Here is a 23983-nt window from a genome sequence, read left to right as displayed (position 1 = left end):
AGGAGGAATGGACCAAGACTCACCCAATTTTGGCTACCCAAAACGTTTGACCCAAGTTAAAMAATTTAAAGGCAATGCTACCAAATACTAATTGAGTGAATGTAAACTTCTGACCCACTGGGAATGTGATGAAATAAATAAAAGCTGAAGTAAATCATTCTCTCTACTATTATTCTGACATTTCACATTCTTAAAATAAAGTGATACTCCTAACTGACCCCAAACAGTGAATTTTTACTCGGATTAAATGTCAGGAATTGTGAAAAACGGAGTATAAATCTTCTTAGGGCTGCAATCCCGTTAACGGGATCGATATGACACAGCCAGTGAAAGTGCAGGGCGCCAAATTCAAACAACAGAAATCTCATAATTAAAATTCCTCAAGCATACAAGTATTTCACACCATTTTAAAGACACACTTCTTGTTAATCCCACCACAGTGTCCCATTTAAAAAAGGACAGCGAAAGCACCACAAACGATTATGTTAGGTCAGAGCCAAGTCACAGAAAAACACAGCCATTTTTCCAGCCAAAGACAGGAGTCACAAAAAGCAGAAATAGAGATAAAATTTATCACTAACCTTTGATGATCTTCATCAGATGACACTCATAGGACTTCACGTTACACAATACATATATGTTTTGTTCGATAAAGTTCATATTTATATACAAAAACCTCAGTTTACATTGGCGCCATGTTCAGAAATGGCTCCAAAATATCCGGAGAAATTGCAGAGAGCCACATCAAATAACAGAAATACTCATAAATCATAACTCATAAATCATAAACTTTGATGAAAGATACATGTTTTACATAGAATTAAAGATACACTTGTTCTTAATGCAACCGCTGTGTCAGATTTCAAAAAAGCTTTCACGGCAAAAGCACAATATTCAATCATCTGAGAACAGCGTTCAGCCACATAAGCAAACCATACAGTTACCCGCCAAATTGAGGAGTCAACAAAAGTCAGAAATAGCATTATAAATCTTCACTTACCTTTGCTGATCTTCGTCGGAATGCACTCCCAGGACTCCCACTTCCACAAGAAATGTTATTTTTGTTCGGTAATGTCCATCATTTATGTCCAAATAGCTACTTTTGTTCGCGCGTTTGGTAAACAAATCCAAAGTCACGAAGCGCGTTCACTAAAAGCAGACGAAATGTCAAAAAGTTCCGTAACAGTCAGTAGAAACATGTCAAACGATGTATTGAATCAATCTTTAGGATGTTTTTAACCTCTACAGGATCGGTGTCCGCGGGACGGTTGAGCTAATGTGCGCTAATGTGATTAGCATGATGTTGTAAGTAACAAGCACATTTCCCAGGACATAGACATGTCTTATATGGGCAGAAAGCTTAAATTATTGTTAATCTAACTGCACTGTCCAATTTACAGTAGCTATTACATTGAAAAATACCATGCTATTGTTTGAGGAGAATGCACAACAACAAAAAACTTATCACAGCAACTGGTTTGATACATTCACCTCTGAAGGTAATTCAGAAATCTTGCCCTGATTTGTCATCCTGAAGGTCCCAGAGAGAAAATGTAGCATAGTTTTGTTTGATAAAATACATTTTTATATTCAAATGTAGGAACTGGGTTCTACAGTTTGAACCCCTGCTGCCCCTGATCTAGATGTGTGAAGGTTAGTGTCTTTTCTGTAGGGAAGCTAATTATCCCCCATTTATGACATTCCTGGGAGTGGGTAAACTAAAAAAATTTATTACCATATCATTTTTTTATGTTCTCTATAGTTATGTACTTGAAAATGTATCAATTGACCAATTCGGCACATTTGGGCCGACTTGATACAATATTTTGAACAGCAATGCAATGGTTCATTGGATCAGTCTAAAACTTTGCACATACACTGCTGCCGTCTAGTGGCCAAAATCTAAATTGCGCATAGACTCCTAAGTGGTATAATGGCCTTTCTCTTGCATTTCAAAGATGATGGGGAAAAAACAACAAAGAAAACGCATATTTTTTTCTTTGTATTATCTTTTACTAGATCTAATGTGTTACAGTCTCCTACATTAATTTCACATTCTGTGAAATTAGTGTTTCCTTTCAAATGGTATCAAGAATATGCATATCCTTGATTCAGGTCCTGAGCTATAGGCAGTTAGATATGGGTATGTCATTTTAGGTGAAAATTGAAAAAAAGTGTCTGATCCTTAAGCAAACTTTACAATGCATGTTGTCAACCAGCACATCCAGTGCATGAAGACGGTAAATAACACTTGGTTTCCGTTTTCTGTGTAACATCAATATGAGTAACATCAATATTGCTAGATGTCACAACAAAGGCAGTGTCTTTCTGTAGGGAAGCTAACTATCCATCATTTATGACATTCCTGGGAGTGGGTAAACATACATTTTTTATTACCATATCATTTTTGTATGTTCTCTATAGTTATGTACTTGAAAATGTATCAATAGAGAGCATCCTGACCGGTTGCATTACCCCCCCTCGGCTGCTACTCGCTGTTTATTATCTATGCATAGTCACTTTAAAAATTACCTTGACTAACCTGTACCCTCGCACATTGACTCAGTACTAGTACTCTCCGTATATAGCCTCGCTATTGGTATGTCATTTTCTTGTTATGTAATTTTTTTTATACTTTAGTTTATTTAGTAAATATTTTCTTAACTCTATTTCATGAACTGCATTGTTGGTTAAGGGCTTGTAAATAAGCATTTCACGGTAATGTCTACACCTGTCGTATTCGGCGCATGTGATTTTTTTGTTTGTTGATTTGTTGATAGTGCTGTTAAGAAGGCTTTATCATGGACAGACTTCTCCCCATCTTAACTACTGTTGTATCAATGTTTTGAACATGACAGTTTAGAGTCCAGGATTACTCCAAGCAAATTAGTCAACTCAACTTGCTCAATTTCCACATTATTCATTTCAAGATTTAGTTGAGGTAAATAATAGTCTCAAGCAAAGCACTGTATGAATCAAGGCTGTGAATGTAGCATAGACTATTATATTGTAGTATAGCGGAGGAATAACGCAGGGTTTTAAAGTCCCATTTAGCAGAGGAATGTGTAATTTTATCACTCTATGCATATCAACACACTGCAACATATTTTTGTCCAAATATAGTTAAATACTGTGACAAACTCAACACATTTTCAAAAGGTCAAAAGGGATATGATGCTTTCTTTTCTGGCAGTTCATTCCTTCCTAAGAGGATCTATAGATGGAGGAAGTAACACTGTCATTAGCGGATAGGTTTACTGAGCTTATACACACATTCCCACATCTTACAGTACTCATAAATCCACTTTAATACACACCAATAGGAAAAGGAAAAATGGACATTGCAATTACAAGAAAATCCATATATCAACGAAATTGTTAGTCTCTGCAATGTTTATTTTTCCATTTCAAAAGACAAAATAATGCATGACATGTAAAGCATGAAGAAAATGATTGCCAGATATTGTTTGATTCCTTTACTATTATATAAAAGTGTATTCATGTTTATTCTGAGCATATTGATTGTGAAAAACACAAAAACAAACATCTGTCATCCAACAGTTTAAAAAACGCCCTTCAGTGACAATAGATCTTACATATTTATATTTATATGAAAATTGTACAAGAGTATGCAAAGCTGTCATCAAGGCAAAGGATGGCTACTTTGAAAAATCTAAAATCTGAAATATATTTTCATTTGTTTAACACTTTTTTGGTTTTTGGTTACTACATGATTCCATATGTGTTATTTCATAGTTGTGATGTATTCACCATTATTCTACAATGTAGAAAATAGTACAAATAAAGAAAAATCCTTGAATGAAAGGTGTGTCCAAACTTTTGACTGTTACTGTATATATATATTTATATTGGATCCAGTTCTGCTGCACAGTAATGTGATTATGTGTAGCAACAGTAACATAGCCCAGGTGTCTGTCTGTTTTTTCTTGTATGGCATGACAATGATAAAGTAGTTGGCTAAAGCAGAAACAACCTTACCAATACTTTTTATTCACCTGACAAAATACCAGGACCATTGATGCATACGTAAATATACAAGTTGGGTTATGAAGGGAAATTTTAAGCTAAAAGAATTATGAAATATATGAGATAAGTATATCAAGGATATATATGAATATAATATGAATATGTATTCAGACAAAGGCACTGATTTGGGGATGACCCTTTCTTGTGTACAGTCTCTCTCTCTGCTCATGGGTTGTCACTATTTAACCAGGCATGAATGAACGGAATAATATTGCAAATCTGATTTTCATCAACCTATGAGGGGTTGGGTAGAGTGGTTTTAACCCCTAAATTTACACCAAGAACAAAGGTCATGTGCTTGCTCAAACACTCTGATATGACTTTTGTCTGTTTCTAGCATGTCTGTCTCTCTACTTCCGGCCCACGGTCTCTGCCAGCTTCTTCAGCCTCTTCTTGAGCTCCAGAGGAAACTTCTCGTAACACTTCTTACACACCGGCTTCATGTCAAACTCCACAAACTTGTTCCTGTAAGGAAGAGACAAAAACACAATCTTTATGAGCAGGGTTCTGATTTTATTTGTCTTTCATTTATCTATCTATATATATATATATATACAGTATATCACAAGTCTTAAACTCTAGCACTACTTTCCCTTCAGCTCCCTCTAGCTCCCTCTCTTCCCCTTCTTCCCCCCTCCTGCTCCCTCTCTCCCCCTTCTGCTCCCTCTCTCCCCCTTCGGTCGCTGCGCCAACTCCCCCCTCTCCTCCCCTTCTGGTCTCACCAGCTCCCTTCTTCCCTTCTGCCCACCTCCTGCTTTCCTCTCTTCCCTATCTGGGTCCTCCCCAGCTCCTCTCTACCCTTCTGGTCCTCTCACAGCTGCCCTCTCTCCCCCTTCTGGCCTCCCCAGCTCCCTCCTCTCCCCCCTTTTGGTCCTCACACAGCTCCCTCGCTTCCCCTCTGCTCCCCCAGCTCCTTTCTCCCCTTTCTGCTCCCCCTTCTGCTACCCCTTAAGCTCCCCTCTCTTTCCCCTTCTGGGTCCGCCTGCTCCCTCTCACCTTCTGCTCCCCCCCACTCCCTCCTTCCCCTGCTGCTCCCTCCTGCTCCCTCTCTCCCCCCTTCTGCATAGCCCCCAGCTCCCTCTTCCTACCTTCTCTCCCCCCCAGCCTCTCTTCCCCTTCTGCTCCTCCTGCTCCCTCTCCCCCTTACTGCTTAGCCCCCAGCTCCCTCTCTCCCCTTCTGCTAGCCCTAGCTCCCTCTCTTCCCCTTTCTTCCGCCTGCTGCCCTCCTCTACCCTTTCTGCTCCTCCTCTTCCTCTACACCTCCTCGCTCTCTCTCCTCTGCTCTCTCCCACTCTTCGCTCTCTCACCCTCTGCCCCCTTCCCCCTGCTCCACTGCTCCCCTCCTGCCCCCTTCTGCTCCCCTCTCTCCCCTTCTCCTCTTCCCCTTCTGCTCCCTTCTCCCCCTTCTGCCCCTCTCCTTCTCTCCGCTCTTCCCCCTTCTGCTTCTCCCCCTCCTGCTCCCTCTCTCCAACTTGCTGCTCCCTCTCTTCCGCTCCTGCTTCCTTCTTCCCTCTGTCCCTCTCATCCCCCTTCTGCTCCTCTCTTCTCTCCAGTCTCCCCTCCTGCTCCCTCTCTCCCCTCCTGCTCCCTCTCTCACCCATCCTGCTCCCTCTCTCCCCATCTGCTCCTCTCTCACCATCCTGCTCCCTCTCATAACCCATCCTGCTCCCCTCTCTCACCCGTCCTGTCCCTCTCTCACCTTCTGCTCCTCTCTCCACCTTCTGCTACTCTCTCTCCCCTCCTTCTTCTCTCTCCCCCCTTCGTCCTTCCTCTCCTCCCTCACCTCGCTCCCCGTCTCCCCTTTCTGCTCCCTCTCTCACCCTCCCTCTTCCCTCTCTCACCATTCTGCTCCCTCTCTCCACCCTCCCTGCTCCCCCTCCTGCTCCCTTGTGCTCACGCCTGCCTCCTCTCTCACCCCGTCCTGCTCCTCTTCCCCATCCTGCTTCCCTCTCTCCCCCTAACTGCTCCCTCTCTCACCTTCTGCATCCCCTCGCCTCTCTCCCTGCTCCCCTTATGCTCCCTCTCTCCCCCTTCTGCTCCCTCCTCCCTCCTGCTCCCTCTCTCCCCTTCCCTGCCTCCCTCTCTCCCCTTCAGCTCCCTCTCTTCTCCTCCCCCTCCCTCCCCCTCTCCCCGCTCCCCCCTTCCTGCGGGGGGCGGGATCCTCTCTCCCCTTCCCCGCTCCCTCTCCTCACCCCTCTGCTCCCTCTTCCCCCTCCTGCTCTTCTCTCCCCCTTCCTCTCCCTCTCCCTCCCTGCCCCTCTCTCCCTCTCCCTGCTCCTCTCCTCCCCTCCCTCTCTCTCTCCCCTCCCTGCTCCTCTCTCCCTTCCTGCTCCTCTCTCCCCCTTCGACTCCTCTCTCCCCTTCCTTGCTCCCCTCGGCTCCCTCTCCCCCCTCCTGTCCCTCTCCCCTTCCTGCTCCTCTCTCCCCTTCCTGCTCCCTTCTTCTCCTCCCGCTCTCCCCCTTCTTGGGTCCCTCTCTCCCCCTTCCTGCTCCCCTCCTCACCTCTGCTCCCTCCTCTCACCCTCCCTGCTCCCCATCTCCACCCTTCCTGCTCCCCTCCTCTCACCCTTTGCTCCCTCTCTTCCCCCTCTGCTCCTTCTCCCCTCCTGCTCCCTCTTCTCCCGCTCCTGCTACTACCTGCTCCCCTCCTGCTACCACCTGCTTTCCTCTCTCACCCTTCTGGCTCCCTCTCTCCACATTCTGCTCTCTCTTCCCCTCCTGCTCCCCTCTCTCCCCCCTCCCTGTCCTCCTCCCTCTCCTCCTCCTTCCCTGCCTCCCTCGCTCCCCTTTCCCTGCCCTCGCTCCCCCTTATGCTCCTCCGCTCCTTACGCTCCCCCGTTCTGCTCCCTCTCTTCCCCCTTCCTCCTCCCCTCTTCTCCTCCTTCTCCTCCCTTCCTGCTCCCTCTCTCCCCTCCTGCTCCCTCTCTCCCCTTCCTGCTCCCTTCTCTCACCCTTCTGCCCCTCTCTCACCCTTCTGCTCCCTCTCTACCCTTCTGCCTCCCGTCTCACCCTTCTGCTCCCTCTTCTCACCCTTCCTGCTCCCTCTCTGCCCCTCCTGCTCCCTCTCTCACCCTTCTTCTCCCTCTCTCACCCTTCTGTCCCTTCTTCCCCCTTGCCTCCCTCTCCCCCCTTCTGCTCCTCTCTCCCCTTGCTGGCCTCCCTCTTCTCCCCCTTCTGGCTCCCTCTCTCCCTCTGTCCCTCTCTCCCCCTTCTGCTCCCTCTCTCACCCTTCTGCTCCCTCTCTCACCCTTCTGCTCCCTCTCTTCCCCATTGGGGCCTTTAAAAATCAGACATCCAGTCCAGCCAGTACACAGAGGCAGGAAACGATTGGTGTTTTACCCATAAACAAACCAGGATCTGGTGAACAAAGCCTTCTCTTTACACACTGACTAATCTGACAAAATACACACTACCGTACTGTACATGCCTCTAGCCTCAACCATCTGATCAGAGAGAAAAGGACTTCCAGTCTGATTATTGCAGCATTAGGGTGGACGGATGAAAGATAGATAGATAGTAAAAGCACAACACAAGAAAAAGGGAAGGAAAGGAGAAGAAAACGAACCAATGAATGGAAAGTGGAAGTGAGGAGAAAGGAAGGAGAGAAGTTTATAGACACATGGGCACTTTCTTCTTCTTTTCTTTTTCTCGTTTGGCAAGACGCCGCTTCATGTCGTCTGGCAGGCGCTCGTAGCAGTGTTTACACACCGGCTTCAGATCCACATCTACAAACTTATTCCTGGTACGACCAGGAAAGAGGAGGAGGAAGGAGGAGGAAGAAAGAGGAGAGGGGAGGATATGGACAGACAAACAGGGACAAGTGAAAGAGAGGGTCAGAGAGAAAGGGATGACACAGGCAGATGGAAAAGCTGGGAAATAGATCAGGTAGTCACAGGTACAGTGGAACAGGTAGAGCAGTAGAGACATATGAGAGACAAAAGAGGACAGAGATATTGCTTCAGGTGGGCACAGAGCAGAAAGAAAGGTTTCAATTGAATTGAAATCTACAGTCCCAAAGATAGTCTAACCTCATTGCAATGTGTCAGCACACAGGATGGTGTTGCTGTGTTAACTCAGTCAGACTTACTTGAGGGTGAGCTTGGTGTTGCAGGTGGAACAGGCAAAGCAGTTGACACACCATGCCTTGTTCAGGGCTGAAACCACTGGAACACACAACACAAACACGTCAATTACATTAGCCTGGGTACCTGGCAAGACAATGACAACATGGCGAAAGCAGAGACAGTCTGGTTTCCAAGCTACAAGTAGTTTATAAAACGAATATGACATATTCCATTCAATATTTGTTTGACTGTATGTGATGTTAGGTGATAATATCTTACCATCACCCTCAATGACACGGTTGCAGTGGTAGCAGACATCTCCAAAGAGCTGTAGGAGAGGAGAGTCAATAGCCAGGTACGCAATTCACTTTACATATTACAATGTCTTTACTCTTTACTGTATTCTTCAAGACAAGAGCCATGCAATTCACTTTACATATTACAATGTCTTTACTTCTTTACTGTATTCTTCAAGACAAGAGCCATGCAATTCACTTTACATATTACAATGTCTTTACTCTTTACTGTATTCTTCAACAAGAGCCATGCAATTCACTTTACATATTACAATGTCTTTACTCTTTACTGTATTCTCAAGACAAGAGCCATGCAATTCACTTTACATATTACAATGTCTTTACTCTTTACTGTATTCTTCAAGACAAGAGCCATGCAATTCACTTTACATATTACAATGTCTTTACTCTTTACTGTATTCTTCAAGACAAGAGCCATGCAATTCACTTTACATATACAATGTCCTTTACTCTTTTCTGTATTCTTCAAAGACAAGAGCCATGCAATTCACTTTACATATTACAATGTCTTTACTCTTTACTGTATTCTTCAAGACAAGAGCCATGCAATTCACTTCACAGTCTTCATTTGTTGCATTGCTACATTTGTACTTCCACCACTAGATGGTCCCATAAAACTAGCCAAGACTGGAGGTCACATTCAAATTATATACAGCAAGATGCAATCACTCAAAGGCTTGCTTAAAGATAAATCAAATACAGTGCTGGATTGGATTGAGTTACTATGTAGAGACCTTGGGCTGTGTGCAGCCTTCCCCTATATTACCTGGTTGTAGTGAGTCTCACAGTAGGCCAGTCCTTTGCGTTCGTAGTGGCGATGGCCCAGGAAGGGCTTCTCACACTTAGCACACACAAAATGCTGCAAACACACACAACATGGCCCCACACAACAGGTTAGTACAGACAGACCAGCACAGGTCAGTTTAATCCATATCAGTCTAGTTTAGTTCAGACCCATTAGGAGTCAGACCAGACCAGTCCCGTCCCGTCTGAGATGAGTGGGTTCAGAGGGCAGCAGCAGGGCAGGATCGTCCCCTGTGAAGCACTCACCTCTACAGACAGACAGACACAGGAGGAGCCTTGTTTGTCTGGGAGGTCCACCCGGAGGCAGAATGCAGCACAGACCAGACAGAGAGCAGGACAGAATGCAGCCAGGAAGGGTCTCCCATTAGTCACCCTAACTAACCCCTCACCATGTTAAAGTGTTTTTCACAGTAGGTGTGGTCCCCACGCTCGTAATACGGGGAGCCATGAAACGGACGCTCACACAGAGCACATACATGGTGCTACAGGAGGGGGAAGAGGAGAAAAGTAGAGGAAAAAGGCAGCAGATATATGAACAGAGGAATGTCAGAGGGAAAGAAAGAGGAAGGATATCCTCCATTCTGACATAGTCCAAACACGGCCACAGAGATGATATGAAAGCAGGGTAGAAACAGAACCACATACAAACTCCCATGAATACATTTCTACTGTGATGTTCTCAGGAATCATATAACTAACTCTAACAATGGGAATTCCAAACCACCTGTTGTATAATAGGAAATAATAGTTGTTCAGCGACAACGACATACAAAGCAGTACATACCAAAGATCATAATATAATAATAATAATAATATTGTAGTAATCACCTCATGGCTACAAAATACCATAATCATACACAATACATTACTATCTGAATGTTCCATAACATTGCAACCTCCTGAACAGGTCCATATTGTAAGAGTGATGTCATCATTTAATTCGATTTTTTAAAATATTTTTTTATTTTAAATGTATTTAACTACCTCGACGTGCCACTGCTTGCCCATGGCATTGACCACGCGGCCCTCGATGGGTCTCCTGCAGGCTCCACAGATGGGAACGCCCATCTTGTCATGGCAGGGCAGGCAGTACAGCTCTCCCTTCAGCTCCCTGGCATCAGCCGTCAGTTCCTTACTAGGGGGGAGAGGAAGGACAAACCTTATGAGCATCAACAACAGCTGTTAGTGGGGTGGTGGTGATTGTGTTCTGAATTCACAACACAAACCAAGTGGCGTTGTTGCATAGAGGAATTAGTCGTCTGCAGACTTCCTGAATTGATATTCACCATCACAACTTCTACTTCAAGGACAAGCTGACAACTGTAGCTTTGTTTAAGGACAGGCAGTCTTAAGGGAAAGGTTTGGTTAGGTTGGAGGTGCCTCTCAACTGCTTTTAACTGTCATCTAAAAGAGCTACTGCGATAATCATTCTTCTATCATCAGTCCCTCTCTCCCTACTCTCTTCCTCCTCCTGTCACGCCCTGACCTTAGATATCCTTATTATTCTCTATGTTTGGTTAGGTCAGGGTGTGACTCGGGTGGGAAAGTCTATGTTTTCTATTTCTTTGTTTTTGGCCGAGTGTGGTTCCCAATCACAGGCAGCTGTCTATCGTTGTCTCTGATTGGGGATCATATATAAGTTGTCATTTTCCTTTTGGGTTTTGTGGGATCTTGTTTTCTGTATAGTGTCTTAGCCTTACAGAACTGTGCGCTTTCGTTTTTTGTCTTTGTTATTTTGTTTTGGTGTCATCAATAAAAAGACGATGTACGCCTACCACGCTGCGTCTTAGTCCACTCTTCATTCTACAAACGAGAGCCGTTACACCTCCTCCCTCTCTTCTCTCCTTTGGCTTACTTGTACAGGGGTAAACTCTACTAAACCCAACCTTGAGAAATCCTATCCTGCTACAGAAAACATACCCTGCCTATAGCAGCTCTGTGGAGAGACCATATCTACATGTACATACTACCTCAATCAGCCTGACTAACCGGTGTCTGTATTGTAGCCTCACTACTTTTATAACCTTGCTACTGTATATAGCCTGTCTTTTTACTGTTGTTTTTATTTCTTTACCTACCTTTTGTTCACCTAATACCTTTTTTGCACTATTGGTTAAAGCCTGTAAGTAAGCATTTCACCTGTTGTATTCAGCGCACGTGACAAATAAACTTTGATTTGATTTGATTGTATTTCAGAATTTCAGTGTCTACCACTGACAGGCTATAGTATATGAGAAGGGCTTACCAAGAAAAACTTCCAAAAGGATAAATTCAAGGTAGAAAGGACTTGGAGCACTCAACAAAAAAAGCAGAGATGTATTTATTTTAGCTCACTAATCCATTGTACAGGATGCAAACAAGTGACTGATGTTTTGCCATCAAGCTGACATCACCTCAGAGCGACCTGACTATGGCACTTAACTCCCATGTATAGCCTAGTGGCCCTTTGAGACACAACAATGTAAGAAAATAATAATGATGATATGTTTCAAGCTAAATGGCAAATTATAACACAATAATACTGATAATAACAGAAATAGTGTGTCTCGTTAATCAATAGGCCAGTTCAATATAGATGATATTTGGGTGTCTGTGAATCCAGAGACACAAAGACCCCAAAAAATCAAGGCAACAACATTATTGAAACGATGACAGTGAAAAATCATCTCAGACCCTTAGGATCCACAGTGTCTGAGTACTGCCAGAATGCCTCTGTTTTAGTTTACGTACAATGTCACCTCCTCTTGGTGAAATGTGGTTGTGTTCATGGCTACAAAGAGCAGGAAGATGAGCCATGGTTGGCTTCTACGCAGTGGCGCGCAATAGCATAGTCCGTGTTTTTATTAGGAATAGCAGCCGTGTTTAGAATGGCAATGCAGTGTTTAGAAACTATAATGCATCTGGTATTTCTGATATGAGAGAACAAACGACTGTCAAAAAGAGCCCTCTGTTCCCACATACAGTTGGCTGACAGAACATGATTTTGCTAAACTGCCCCGCAATACTCCTAAACAAGGCAGCTAATCTCAGTAATGATGAACAAAACGCTTTAAAGGAACTGAAAGACAATCCAGATATTGTGATAGAAATTGCTGATAAGGGAGTGTCTATTGTGGTATTAAGCAGCGAACAATAGAAGAGTGAGGTCTATGCTCAACTCTGACACTAAGTTTACATTTATGTCATTTAGCAGACTCTCTTATTCAGAGCGACTTTCAATAGTGAGTGCATACATTTTCATTTTTTTTGTTATGTCCCTCTCCGTTGCAACCCCACAGACATAATAAAAAAGGATATCGTTTAATTGATAACGCTCTTTCAGAGGATTTGATAATAGAGGACTTTCTCATTACGCTGCGCCCAGCCTGTCTAGTTTATTATGGCTTACCGAAAATACATAAAAGTATGGAAAACAACTCCTATACTTCCTCTAGTGTCAGGTAACATCTTGGTTACACTTGACGTTAGCTTAATTAGCCTACTCTTGTCTATACAGAAATAAATAAAATAATTCAAATATGGCTACTAAAGCATGATTTGGCCACAGAGGATCACGAGCATTGCCTGCAGTCGGAAGGATAGGCAGAGCGCGGCAAATAGGCCTACATGATTGTTAGGTTGTGACTGTAAGTAGTAGCCTACAGGCCAGCCAGGCATATCGCAATATTTCTAAATACAATCACAGGAAAACATTGTTTGGAAAGCAAATTGTTATTGCTGTAAAGATATGTACATTGTGACAACATGACCAATACTAACGTTTTTTTACCACCTCAGAACAGGTTAGGAATATAAAATCCAAAGCTTCATTAATTGTAACAACACAAATGTCATATACAGTTCAAGTCGGAAGTTTACATACACCTTAACCAAATACATTTAACCTCAGTTTTTTACAATTCCTGACATTTAATCAGAGTAAAAATTCCCTGTTTTAGGTCAGTTAGGATCACCACTTTATTTGAAAGAATGTGAAAAGTCACAATAATAGTAGAGAGAATGATTTATTTCAACTTTTATTTCTTTCATCACATTCCCAGTGGGTCAGAAGTTTACATACACTCAATTAGTATTTGGTAGCATTGCCTTTAAATTGTTTAACTTGGGTCAAACATTTCAGGTAGCCTTCCACAAGCTTCCCACAATAATTTGGGTGAATTTTGGCCCATTCCTCCTGACAGAGCTGTAACTGAGTCAGGTCTGTAGGCCTCCTTGCCCGCACACACACTTTCAGTTCTGCCCACAAATGTTCTATAGGATTGAGGTCAGGGCTTTGTGATGGCCACTCCAATACCATGACTTTGTTGTCCTTAAGCCATTTTGTCACAACTTTGGAAGTATGCTTGGGGTCATTGTCCATTTGGAAGACCCATTTGTGACCAAGCTTTAACTTCCTGACTGAGGTCTTGAGATGTTACTTCAATATATCCACATAATTTTCCTGCCTCATGACGCCATCTATTTTGTCAAGTGCAACCAGGCCCGCCTGCAGCAAAGCACCCCCACAACATGATGCTGCCACCCCCGTGCTTCACAGTTGGGATGGTGTTCTTCGGCTTGCAAGCCTCCCCATTTTTCCTCCAAACATAACGATGGTCATTATGGCCAAACAGTTCTATCTTTGTTTCATCAGACCAAAGGACATTTCTCCAAAAAGTACAATCTTTGTCCCCATGTGCAGTTGCAAACCATAGTCTGGCTTTCTTATGGTGGTTTTGGAGCAGTGGCTTCTTCCTTGCTGAGCGGCCTTTCAGGTTATGTCGATATAGGACTCGTTTTACTGTGGATATATATACTTTTGTACCGGTTTCCTCCAGCATCTTCACATGGTCCTTTGCTGTTGTTCTGGGATTGACGTACTTTGCACCAAAGTACGTTCATCTCTAGGAGACAGAACACGTCTCCTTCCTGAGCGGTATGACGGCTGCGTGGTCCCATGGTGTTTATACTTGCATGCTATTGTTTGTACAGATGAACGTGGTACCTTCAGGTATTTGGAAATTGCTCCCAAGGATGAACCAGACTTGTGGAGGTCTACAATTTATTTTCTGAGGTCTTGGCTGATTTCTATTGATTTTCCCATGATGTCAAGCAAAGAGGCACTGAGTTTGAAGGTAGGCCTTGAAATACATCCACAGGTACACCTCCAATTGACTCAAGTGATGTCAATTAGCCTATCAGAAGCTTCTAAAGCCATGACATAGTTTTCTGGAATTTTCCAAGCTGTTTAAAGGCACAGTTAACTTAGTGTATGTAAACTTCTGACCCACTGGAATTGTGATACAGTGAATTATAAGTGAAATAATCTGTCTGTAAACAATTGTTGGAAAAATTACTTGTGTCATGTACAAAGTAGATGTCCTAACCGACTTGTCAAAACTATAGTTTGTTAACAAGAAATTTGTGGAGTGGTTGAAAAACGAGTTTTAATGACTCCAACCTAAATGTATGTAAACTTCCAACTTCAACTGTACATGCTGAAATGCATCTGCGTGGCTGCTTTAGTTGGTCAAACTAAACAAGAATTTAAACTCCTCATCACAGAACATAACCCCTCGATCAGCCCGACAGCATCATTGCATCAATACAGCGTAATAAATTCTGTCGTCAAACTTGTTTCATTAATACAAAATTGTTACTGGATATATGTGCAACAAAAGTTCAACATTCACCTTTTGGTACAAATTCTGTCAAGTCTAGCATACAATTTGATGCATCATTGGATAAATCCAACATATGCACCACACAGAAAGCACTGTGCTGCATCTGCAACGCAATGTTGCAAGGCAAACACAGTGTTACATTAGATATTAATGTACATTTTAATGTACTTCTGTTAATGTACGGCACTGCAACTTTAATAATACTGTGTAATACGGTGTGATCAAGGCACAAGGCTGCTATATTCCTAATAAAAACACGGACTACGCTATTGCGCGACACTGCATACCAGCCAACCATGGCTCACCTTCCTCCCTGTGCTCTGTAACCATAAAACACTTCCACATTTCACCAAGAGGAGGTGACATTGTACGTAAACTAAAACAGAGGCATTCTGGCAGTACTCAGACACTGTGGATCCTAAGGGTCTAAGATGATTTTTCACTGTCATCGTTTCTATAATGTTGTTGCCTTGATTTTTTGGGGTCTATATTGAACTGGCCTATTGATTAACGAGACACACTATTTCTGTTATTATCAAATCAAACTGTATTACCTTACAGTGAAATGCTTACTTACAAGCCCCTAACCAATAATGCAGTTTAAAGAAATAAGAGTAAGACTAAGAAATAAAAGTAACAAATAATTAAAGAGCAGCAGTAAAATAACAATAGCGAGGCTATATACAGGGGGCACCGGTACAGAGTCAATGTGCGGGGGCACAGGTTAGTTGAGGTAATTGAGGTAATATGTACATGTAGATAGAGTTATTAAAGTGACTATGCATAGATTATAACAAGAGTAGCAGCGGTGTAAAAGGAGGGGGGGCAATGCAAATAGTTTGGGTAGCTATTTGATTAGATGTTCAGGAGTCTTATGGCTTGGGGGTAGAAGCTATTTAGAAGCCTCTTGGACCTAGACTTGGCGCTCCGGTACCACTTGCCGTGCGGTAGCAGAGAGAACAGTCTATGACTAGGGTGGCTGGAGTCTTTGACAATTTTTAGGGCCTTCCTTTGACACTGCCTGGTATAGAGGTCCTGGATGGCAGGAAGCTTGGTCCCAGAGATGTACTGGGCCGTACGCACTAGCCTCTGTTTTTATCCTTTATTCAATTGCCTTTATTTTTATTTTGTAGCCATAGGAAGTAAGCCATGCGTTTGTATCTTAAGCTATCCATACTTCTGTTAATACAGCAGTTGCCATACCAGGCAGTGATGCAACCAGTCAGGATGCTATCGATGGTGCAGCTGTATAACCTTTTGAGGATCTCAGGACCCATGCCAAATCTTTTCAGTCTCCTGAGGGGGAATAGGTTTTGTCATGCCCTCTTCACGACTGTCTTGGTGTGCTTGGACCATGTTAGTTGGTGATGTGGACACCAAGGAACTTGAAGCTCTCAACCTGCTCCACTACAGCCCCGTCGATGAGAATGGGGGCGTGCTCGGGCCTCTTTTTCCTGTAGTCCACAATCATCTCCTTTGTCTTGATCACGTTGAGGGAGAGGTTGTTGTCCTGGCACCACAAGGTCAGGTCTCTGACCTCCTCCCTACATGCTGTCTCGTTGTTGTTGGTGATCAGGCCTACCACTGTTGTGTCATCTGCAAACTTCATGATGGTGTTGGAGTTTGCCTGGCCGTGCAGTCATGAGTGAACAGGGAGTACAGGAGGGGACTGAGCAAGCACCCTTGAGGGGCCCCTGTGTTGAGGATCAGCGTGGCGGATGTATTACCTACCCTTACCACCTGAGGGCGGCCCGTCAGGAAGTCCAGGATCCAGTTGCAGAGGGAGGTGTTTAGTCCCAGGATCCTTAGCTTATTTTTTAATTTTTTAAATTTTATCCCCTTTTCTCCCCAATTTTCGTGGTATCCAATCGCTAGTAATTACTATCTTGTCTCATCGCTACAACTCCCGTACGGGCTCGGGAGAGACGAAGGTCGAAAGTCATGCGTCCTCCGAAGCACAACCCAACCAAGCCGCACTGCTTCTTAACACAGCGCGCCTCCAACCCGGAAGCCAGCCGCACCAATGTGTCGGAGGAAACACCGTGCACCCGCCCCCCTCGGTTAGCGCGCACTGCGCCCGGCCCGCCACAGGAGTCGCTGGAGCGCGATGAGACAAGGATATCCCTACCGGCCAAACCCTCCCTAACCCGGACGACGCTAAGCCAATTGTGCGTCGCCCCACGGACCTCCCGGTCGCGGCCGGCTGCGACAGAGCCTGGGCGCGAACCCAGACTCTGGTGGCGCAGCATAGCACTGCGATGCAGTGCTCTAGACCACTGCGCCACCCGGGAGGCCCGGATCCTTAGCTTATTGATGAACTTTGAGGGCACTATGGTGTTGAACGCTGAGCTGTAGTCAATGAATAACATTCTCACATAGGTGTTCCTTTTGTCTAGGTGGGAAAGGGTAGTGTGGAGTGCAATGGAGATTGCATCTTCTGTGGATCTGTTAGGGTGGTATGCAAATTGGAGTGGGTCTAGGGTTTCTCGGATAATGGTGTTGATGTGAGCCATGACCAGCCTTTCAAAGCACTTCATGGCTACAGACGTGAATGCTACGGGTTGGTAGTCATTTAGGCAAGTTACCTTAGTGTTCTTTGATCACAGGCACTATGGTTGTTTGCTTAAAGCATGTTGGTATTACAGACTCGGACAGGGAGAGGTTGAAAATGTCCGTGAAGACACTTGCCGGTTGGTCAGCGCATGCTCGAAGTCCTTGTAATCCGTCTGGCCCTGCGGTCTTGTAATAATAATAATACTATTATTAGTATTATTTTGTGTTATAATTTGCCCTTTAGCTTGGAACATATCATCAATATTATTTTCTTACCTTGTTGTGTCTCAATGGGCAACTAGGCTATAAATTGGAGCTAAATGCAATGGTCAGGTCACTCTGAGGAAGACGGCAGCTTGACGTAGAAATGTCAGTCACGTGTTCCATCCTGATCAATGGACTAAAACATATCAATCTCTGCTCCAACTCCTTTCTACCACAAATTAGTCTTTTTGGAAGTTTCTCTTGGTAAGCCCTTCTCATGATTTTTGTCATTGTCGTTGAGCACCCCTCCTTTCCTTTGTTTGCTGAAGCGAAGGCCCACCTGAACTGTAGGCTACAGTACATGTATAGGTTGCATACAAGCTGTGTAGAAGTTGAGTAAAGATTTGGCAGTGGTTGTATTCATACCACTAGGTTTATGTAGAGGGTGTGTGACGTTTGTGTGGTGATTTAGCAGTGTTTGGGTTTAGGTTGAATGCAGGTTGTATAAATATAGTTTTTTGGTTGAGTAGTACTTGTATATAGGGTTTGTGGAGTTGTTTCTAGATTGCTTGCATGAGTACCCGCAGTTGTTGCAGTTGAAGTGGTCCGGGTGGTAGGGGTCATTCTTGAACAGCAGCGGCTGCTCCTCGATGATGGCGTGGCACTTCTGACAGATGTACTTCCCCAGACCACGAGCTTTCTCACGGTTATGACATGGGCGACACAGGTGTCTGAGGGAGAGAGATAGAGAGTGATATACATGTTGGTAAAGAGAGCTCAGCCTGACCCAGAGGCTGAAATAATGTTGCTACATTAAGACTACAGGAGGGTGTTAACAGTGTGTGGGATTTCTCCTTGCTTTATAAAAGCTATGCAGCGGAAAAGTGGCTGTCCCCTATCCCATGGTGTCCCCTATCCCATGGTGTCCCCTATCCCATGGTGTTCAATCAGTAATGGCTGATCAGTGATTTAGTCCATGTCTCTGGACTGACCTGCCGGCGTTCTTGACGAAGCCCACGTCAGCCAGCACGGCCTGGCAGAGGTCACAGCAGAAACAGTCAGGGTGCCAGCTGTTGTTCATCGCCTTGATCACACGACCAATGATAAACTCCCCTGGGAGGGGGAGGAGGAGGAGATAAGGGACAACACACTGGCAAGAATATAACATCCCCCGTGCACACACATATCCACCAGTTAATATAGAGAAATAACTAAAGAAAAAACTCTTGGCACAAGAAAGCAATTGGCGATAGAAGTCTACCCAGTTGTGCCTAGGGCTCAAGGTGAGGGAAGCAGGGTTAAAGTAGACCAAATATGACCTTAAGCTTCAGACAACACCACCAGTGTTAATAATTCTACTGTGTAGGTGCAGTTCCTGTACTCACCACACTGGTGGCAGCAGGGAGCAAACAGCATCTGGAAGTCGTGCTCGCAGTACTTCCTGCCCTCAAACTGCAGAAGAAGAGAACAAGCATCAGAATTAGTCAATGATTAGAACATACCGTAGCCATATATAGACCTGTACGTCTACAGATCTGTCTGTGGCTATGATCTCCCTTTCGGGGAACATCTCTGGGATCCCTAGAGTCAGCTGGAGATGTGTCTGGTCTCCTGTCTGTTCTGCTGCCCCTAAAAAGCCAGTCAGACAGAGACAGAACGAGAGAGAGAGTGGGATAACTAAGAGACAACCCACTGGGTACCGACATCATTTCTACATCTAGTTTTGATTTACATTTGGTTGAGTTGTCATCTAACTTGAATTCAACCTGAAATCAGTAACAAATGTCACCACGTCATTGGATTTAGATTCACGTCATTGTATTTAGATTCACGTCATTGGATTTAGATTCAAAGTTGAGTGAAAAATAATACATTGACGACTTTTTGCAAATCCCCAAAATGTTCTACGTTGATTCAATGCCATCAAATGTTTTTGTTGCTGTTGAAATCACGTGGAAACAACTTTGATTCAACCAGTTTTTGCCCAGTGGGAAGCTTCTAATGGGCCAGTAATGCATTAGGCTGAGTGCTGTGAGGTTGGGAGTCGATCCAGTTAATACACTTTACCCAATATCACATTTGTGACAGGAGGTGAAGGTGTCTCCACCCTTATCTTCTTATATTACCACCCGTACCAAATACAAATACTATCATATTCTGTTGTTTTCAGCATGAGGGCCATGTAAGCAAAGTTTGTAATACATACATTTTAAAGCTGGAATCCGCATTTGGTGAAATAGTGCCACTGGTCGCCCTGGGGGCACTTGTTAATGTTTTTGTTTATGAAAGGAGGAGAGGAGTACTATAGTCTGCTGTTCTATCGCACGTGCAATGATGTCCGAGGGAAAAAAACTGAGTTTGTTGTTTGAAGTAACATCTTTGTTGTTGTATCGCAAACAGACGTGGCAGTTCCACCGCTATAGATTCCAGGAGGCTAACACAATAAATGTTTCTAGGACAAGGGGCTTGGGTTTACTTCAGGCTAGACACTGTTGTATAGAATGAGATGGGTAAGAGTGACAGGGATAATAAAGCTGTATTTACACAGGCAGTCAATTCTGATCCTTTGCACAATTATGGGCAAAAGAGCTGATCTGATTGGTCTAAAGACCAATTACAAAAAAAAAAAAGATCAGAATTGGGCTGCCTGTGTAAACACAGTCTAAGTAATGTTCCTTCTAATTTGTTGGGGCACTGAGCAGAAACTTGAACGTTGTGAGAATGTTGTGCAACTTCTGGCACACGTTTACAGTGAACACTGAGGTTATTTGAGCATAATGAGCATAATGTAGGCCTACCAACAAAACCAGTGGAGCAAATGGAAATAGCTTTTGATTTCTATGATATAGCCTACAGTAGCCTATATGTGTTCAACGCAGGCCTACATTGCATGAGACTTTTAAAAATGTTTTTACACGAAGAAGGGCTTGACATGAATGAATTATGTTTTACTTAGGTCTGTAACACCATGGGCCAAATAGGTGACTGTAAATTGCTTTGCATTGTGTTGTATGATGCAAGAAACTACTTTACAAAATACTATGTATTGTTATTACCATACAGAGAATTAGACAATGTAGGCTACCCCTCTACTCGCTAACTTGCAAAGAATATAAACAAAAATGCACACGCTCTGATCTGAAAAGTGCATTCACTCACGGGTGATTGAAAACCGCTCGTGGGCTACCCCGGTCAGTGGCGACCAATCATTGGTGTAATAAATCCGCATACAAACATGGTCCTTTTTTGTTTTCTTGAGTAAGGCAGCTCCAAAATGCAGGTGTTTCAGCCTAGCTCTGCTTTCTGTGGTGGTGGGGCAGCCAGTGGAAAATACAGAGCGTAGGGGTTGGTAATGTTCTCTAGTTGCGTCGTGATTGGCTCAGTGTTCTGTCACTCATGGGGACACTATGTCACCGCAAAATCTAAGGGTAGAGATTGAAAATTCAACCCCTTTGGGTGCTGCCATAGATTTACATTAGAGGTGCCCATCCAAGAAAGCTCAAGGTCATTGGCCACAGATAAAATTGTCAAATCATGTTATATCTACCGTTGCTTTGATAATGTCAAGATCATACTTTCAAAATCCTAGCTAGCAAACAGTCATCATCATGAATCAAGATGACAATCTACTGGCAAATAGTTTTCAATCCTTGTCATATGAAGAAAAATTATAAATAAAACGTATCGGACATAAACATTATACAAGTTGGAAATTTCAAATTCAACAATGAGTAGTTTGGAAGGAATCAGTGGCTAACTGAAAGCTTTGCAAAGTGTTTGGTTCTAAGAATATGAAATGTTATTATTCATGAGCAGGGAAGCGATTCCATGTGACAGGCATTGATAAGGGGAGACGGGTGGAGATCTTAGAAACTAACAATGTCACTGAGGGAGAGAGGGTAATGTATAACGTTTACATTATGTCAGGATTTTTTATTGTTAGCCATCAGGGATCCTCTGGGAGGAGAAAAGACACAGTCTGGTATCAATAACCATGACAGCCTTGAGTTGGGGAGGAGTGAGCACTTTGGGTTAGAGGTCAGGTTAGATGAAGTGAGGAAGGAGAGATATCAATAAGGTTCTGTCTAGCAACAGAGATGCATTGGCTCTTTGGTTGTGGAGGAGGAGACTCAGCATAGGAGAAAGGGTTAAAAATCAGTGCTTGTGTGAAATATTATTTTGTCTGAATTACAGCTGTAACGACCCTTTGGGAAGAATTAAACTTGGTTAAGCTTGTCTAGTGTCCGTGAGTTATTTACTCTGTGTCACGACTTCCGCTGAAGTCGGCTCCTCTCCTTGTTCGGGTGGCGTTCGGCGATCGACGTCACCGGCTTTCTAGCCATCGCCACTCCATTTTTCATATGTCCATTTGTTTTGTCTTGTTCCATACACACCTGGTTTTCATTCCCCAATCAATCTACATCAAATCAAATCCAATTTTATTTGTCACATACACATGGTTAGCAGATGTTAATGCGAGTGTAGCGAAATGCGTGTGCTTCTAGTTCCGAAAATGCAGTAATAACCAACGAGTAATCTAACCTAACAATTTCACAACAACTTATACACACAAGTGTAAAGGAATGAAGAATATGTACATAAAAATATATGAATGAGTGATGGTACAGAACGGCATAGGCAAGATGCAATAAATGGTATCGAGTACAGTATATACATATGAGATGAGTAGGGTATGTAAACATGTATTTGGCCCTCTGTTTCCCATCATGTCTTTGTGTGTAATTGTTTCATGTTATGTGGTGTTTTTTTACGCGCTTTACTTTTGTTATGTTCCGTGTTTTGAGCACGTTTGATTTATGTAGTGCTCTCGGTTTTGCAACAAAAATAAAAGTGTGCTTGTTAACTATACTCTGCTCTCCTGCACCTGACTTCGCCTCCCGTACACTCCCTGACACTCTGAAAAATGTTAACCTAACAAAAGCAATCACTAGCCTGCTATTCAGTGGAGAGGGTGTGTGGTCCAAGTCTGGGTTTAAGGGTCTCTTTTCTAAGCTTAAAAGGATAAACATTCACTAGTAACACACCATGGGCCAGAAAAGGTTGAATACATTGGTCATGCTGTCAATCCAGCATGACTTCTGCCGCGTTCAAAACAACTGGGAACTCTGAACTGGGAAATCTCAGACTCAGTGAGTTCAAGACAACTGGGGACTGAAAAAAACTAGCGCCGACTGGGAAAATAGCGTTTTGAACAGTTATCCAACTCGGAACTCCAAGAACTCAGGCTTCTTTCTAGAGCTCTGACCTGAAGATAACTGATGTCAGGATTCAACCTTGTTTTTTTCCCGAGTTCCAAGTTGTCTTGAAAGCACCATAAATCCAGAGAATTCCAGACTTTGATGACAAAGTTTGATAACAAAATGTGACCACAAGAAGGACCACTGCCACACCTTCCATTTCAAGTGAGCACAGAACAAGGTGAGTCCAAAAATGTCTTGTATGTGTAACGGATGTGAAATGGCTAGCTAGTTAGCGGTGGTGCGAGCTAGCAGCCTTTCAGTCGGTTACGTCACTTGCTCTGAAACCTGTAGTGGTTCCCCTTGCTCTGCAAGGGCCGCGGCTTTTGTGGAGAGATGGGTAACGATGCTTCGTGGGTGACTGTTGTTGATGTGTGCAGAGGGTCCCTGGTTCGCGCCCGAGGTCGGGGCGAGGGGACGTACTAAAGTTATACTGTTACATATGCTACTGCATAATGATATAATATGCCAGGGAGATATTTATACTGCAGCTAAGAAAGTAATACTAAGTGTACCAGACTCACATCAAACATCTCCAATCCAAAGTTAAATCTAGAATTGGCCTCCTATTTTGCAACAAAGCATCCTTCACTCATGCTGCCAAACATACCCTCGTAAAACTGACCATCCTACCGTTCCTCGACTTCGGCGATGTCATTTACAAAATAGCCTCCAATACCCTACTCAATAAATTGGATGCAGTCACCATAGCAGCACCCACCTGTAGCACGCGCTCCAGCAGGTATATCGCTCTGGTCACTCCCAAAACCAATTCCTCCTTTGGCTGCCTCTCCTTCCAGTTCTCTGCTGCCAATGACTGGAACGAACTACAAAAATCTCTGAAACTGGAAACACTTATCTCCCTCACTAGCTTTAAGCACCAGCTGTCAGAGCAGCTCACAGATTACTGCACCTGTACATAGCCTATCTATAATTTAGCCCAAACAACTACCCCTTCCCCTACTGTATTTATTTATCTATTTTGCTCCTTTGCACCCCATTATTTCTATTTTTACTTTGCACATTCTTCCACTGCAAATCTACCATTCCAGTGTTTTACTTGCTATATTGTA

The 23983-nt window shown here is 43.6% G+C and overlaps 1 protein-coding gene across 7 annotated transcripts in view; it reads right to left on the bottom strand.

Moving 5' to 3' along the window:
- Positions 1-3290: 3290 nt before the first annotated feature.
- The window catches only part of LOC111959684 (LIM and senescent cell antigen-like-containing domain protein 1), an 83071-nt gene continuing 62378 nt past the window's right edge, over positions 3291-23983 (bottom strand). For 5 of the 7 annotated variants that reach the window (XM_023981441.2, XM_023981442.2, XM_023981440.2 and 2 more), the window contains exons 3-11: positions 19038-19104; positions 18645-18765; positions 18234-18383; positions 10217-10367; positions 9195-9287; positions 8391-8439; positions 8135-8210; positions 7613-7786; positions 4424-4512 (exon numbers count right to left, since the gene is read on the bottom strand). In XM_023981441.2, the coding sequence (XP_023837209.1) occupies positions 7657-7786; positions 8135-8210; positions 8391-8439; positions 9195-9287; positions 10217-10367; positions 18234-18383; positions 18645-18765; positions 19038-19104 (837 nt within the window). In that variant the 3' untranslated portion in view covers positions 4424-4512; positions 7613-7656. The other 2 variants (XM_023981439.3, XM_023981438.2) reach the window with 2 other exon arrangements.

The sequence above is a fragment of the Salvelinus sp. IW2-2015 genome, linkage group LG36 (assembly GCF_002910315.2).
Source record: "Salvelinus sp. IW2-2015 linkage group LG36, ASM291031v2, whole genome shotgun sequence".
Classification (NCBI taxonomy): Eukaryota; Metazoa; Chordata; class Actinopteri; order Salmoniformes; family Salmonidae; genus Salvelinus; species Salvelinus sp. IW2-2015.
This window is presented reverse-complemented; position numbering and strand designations above follow the sequence as displayed.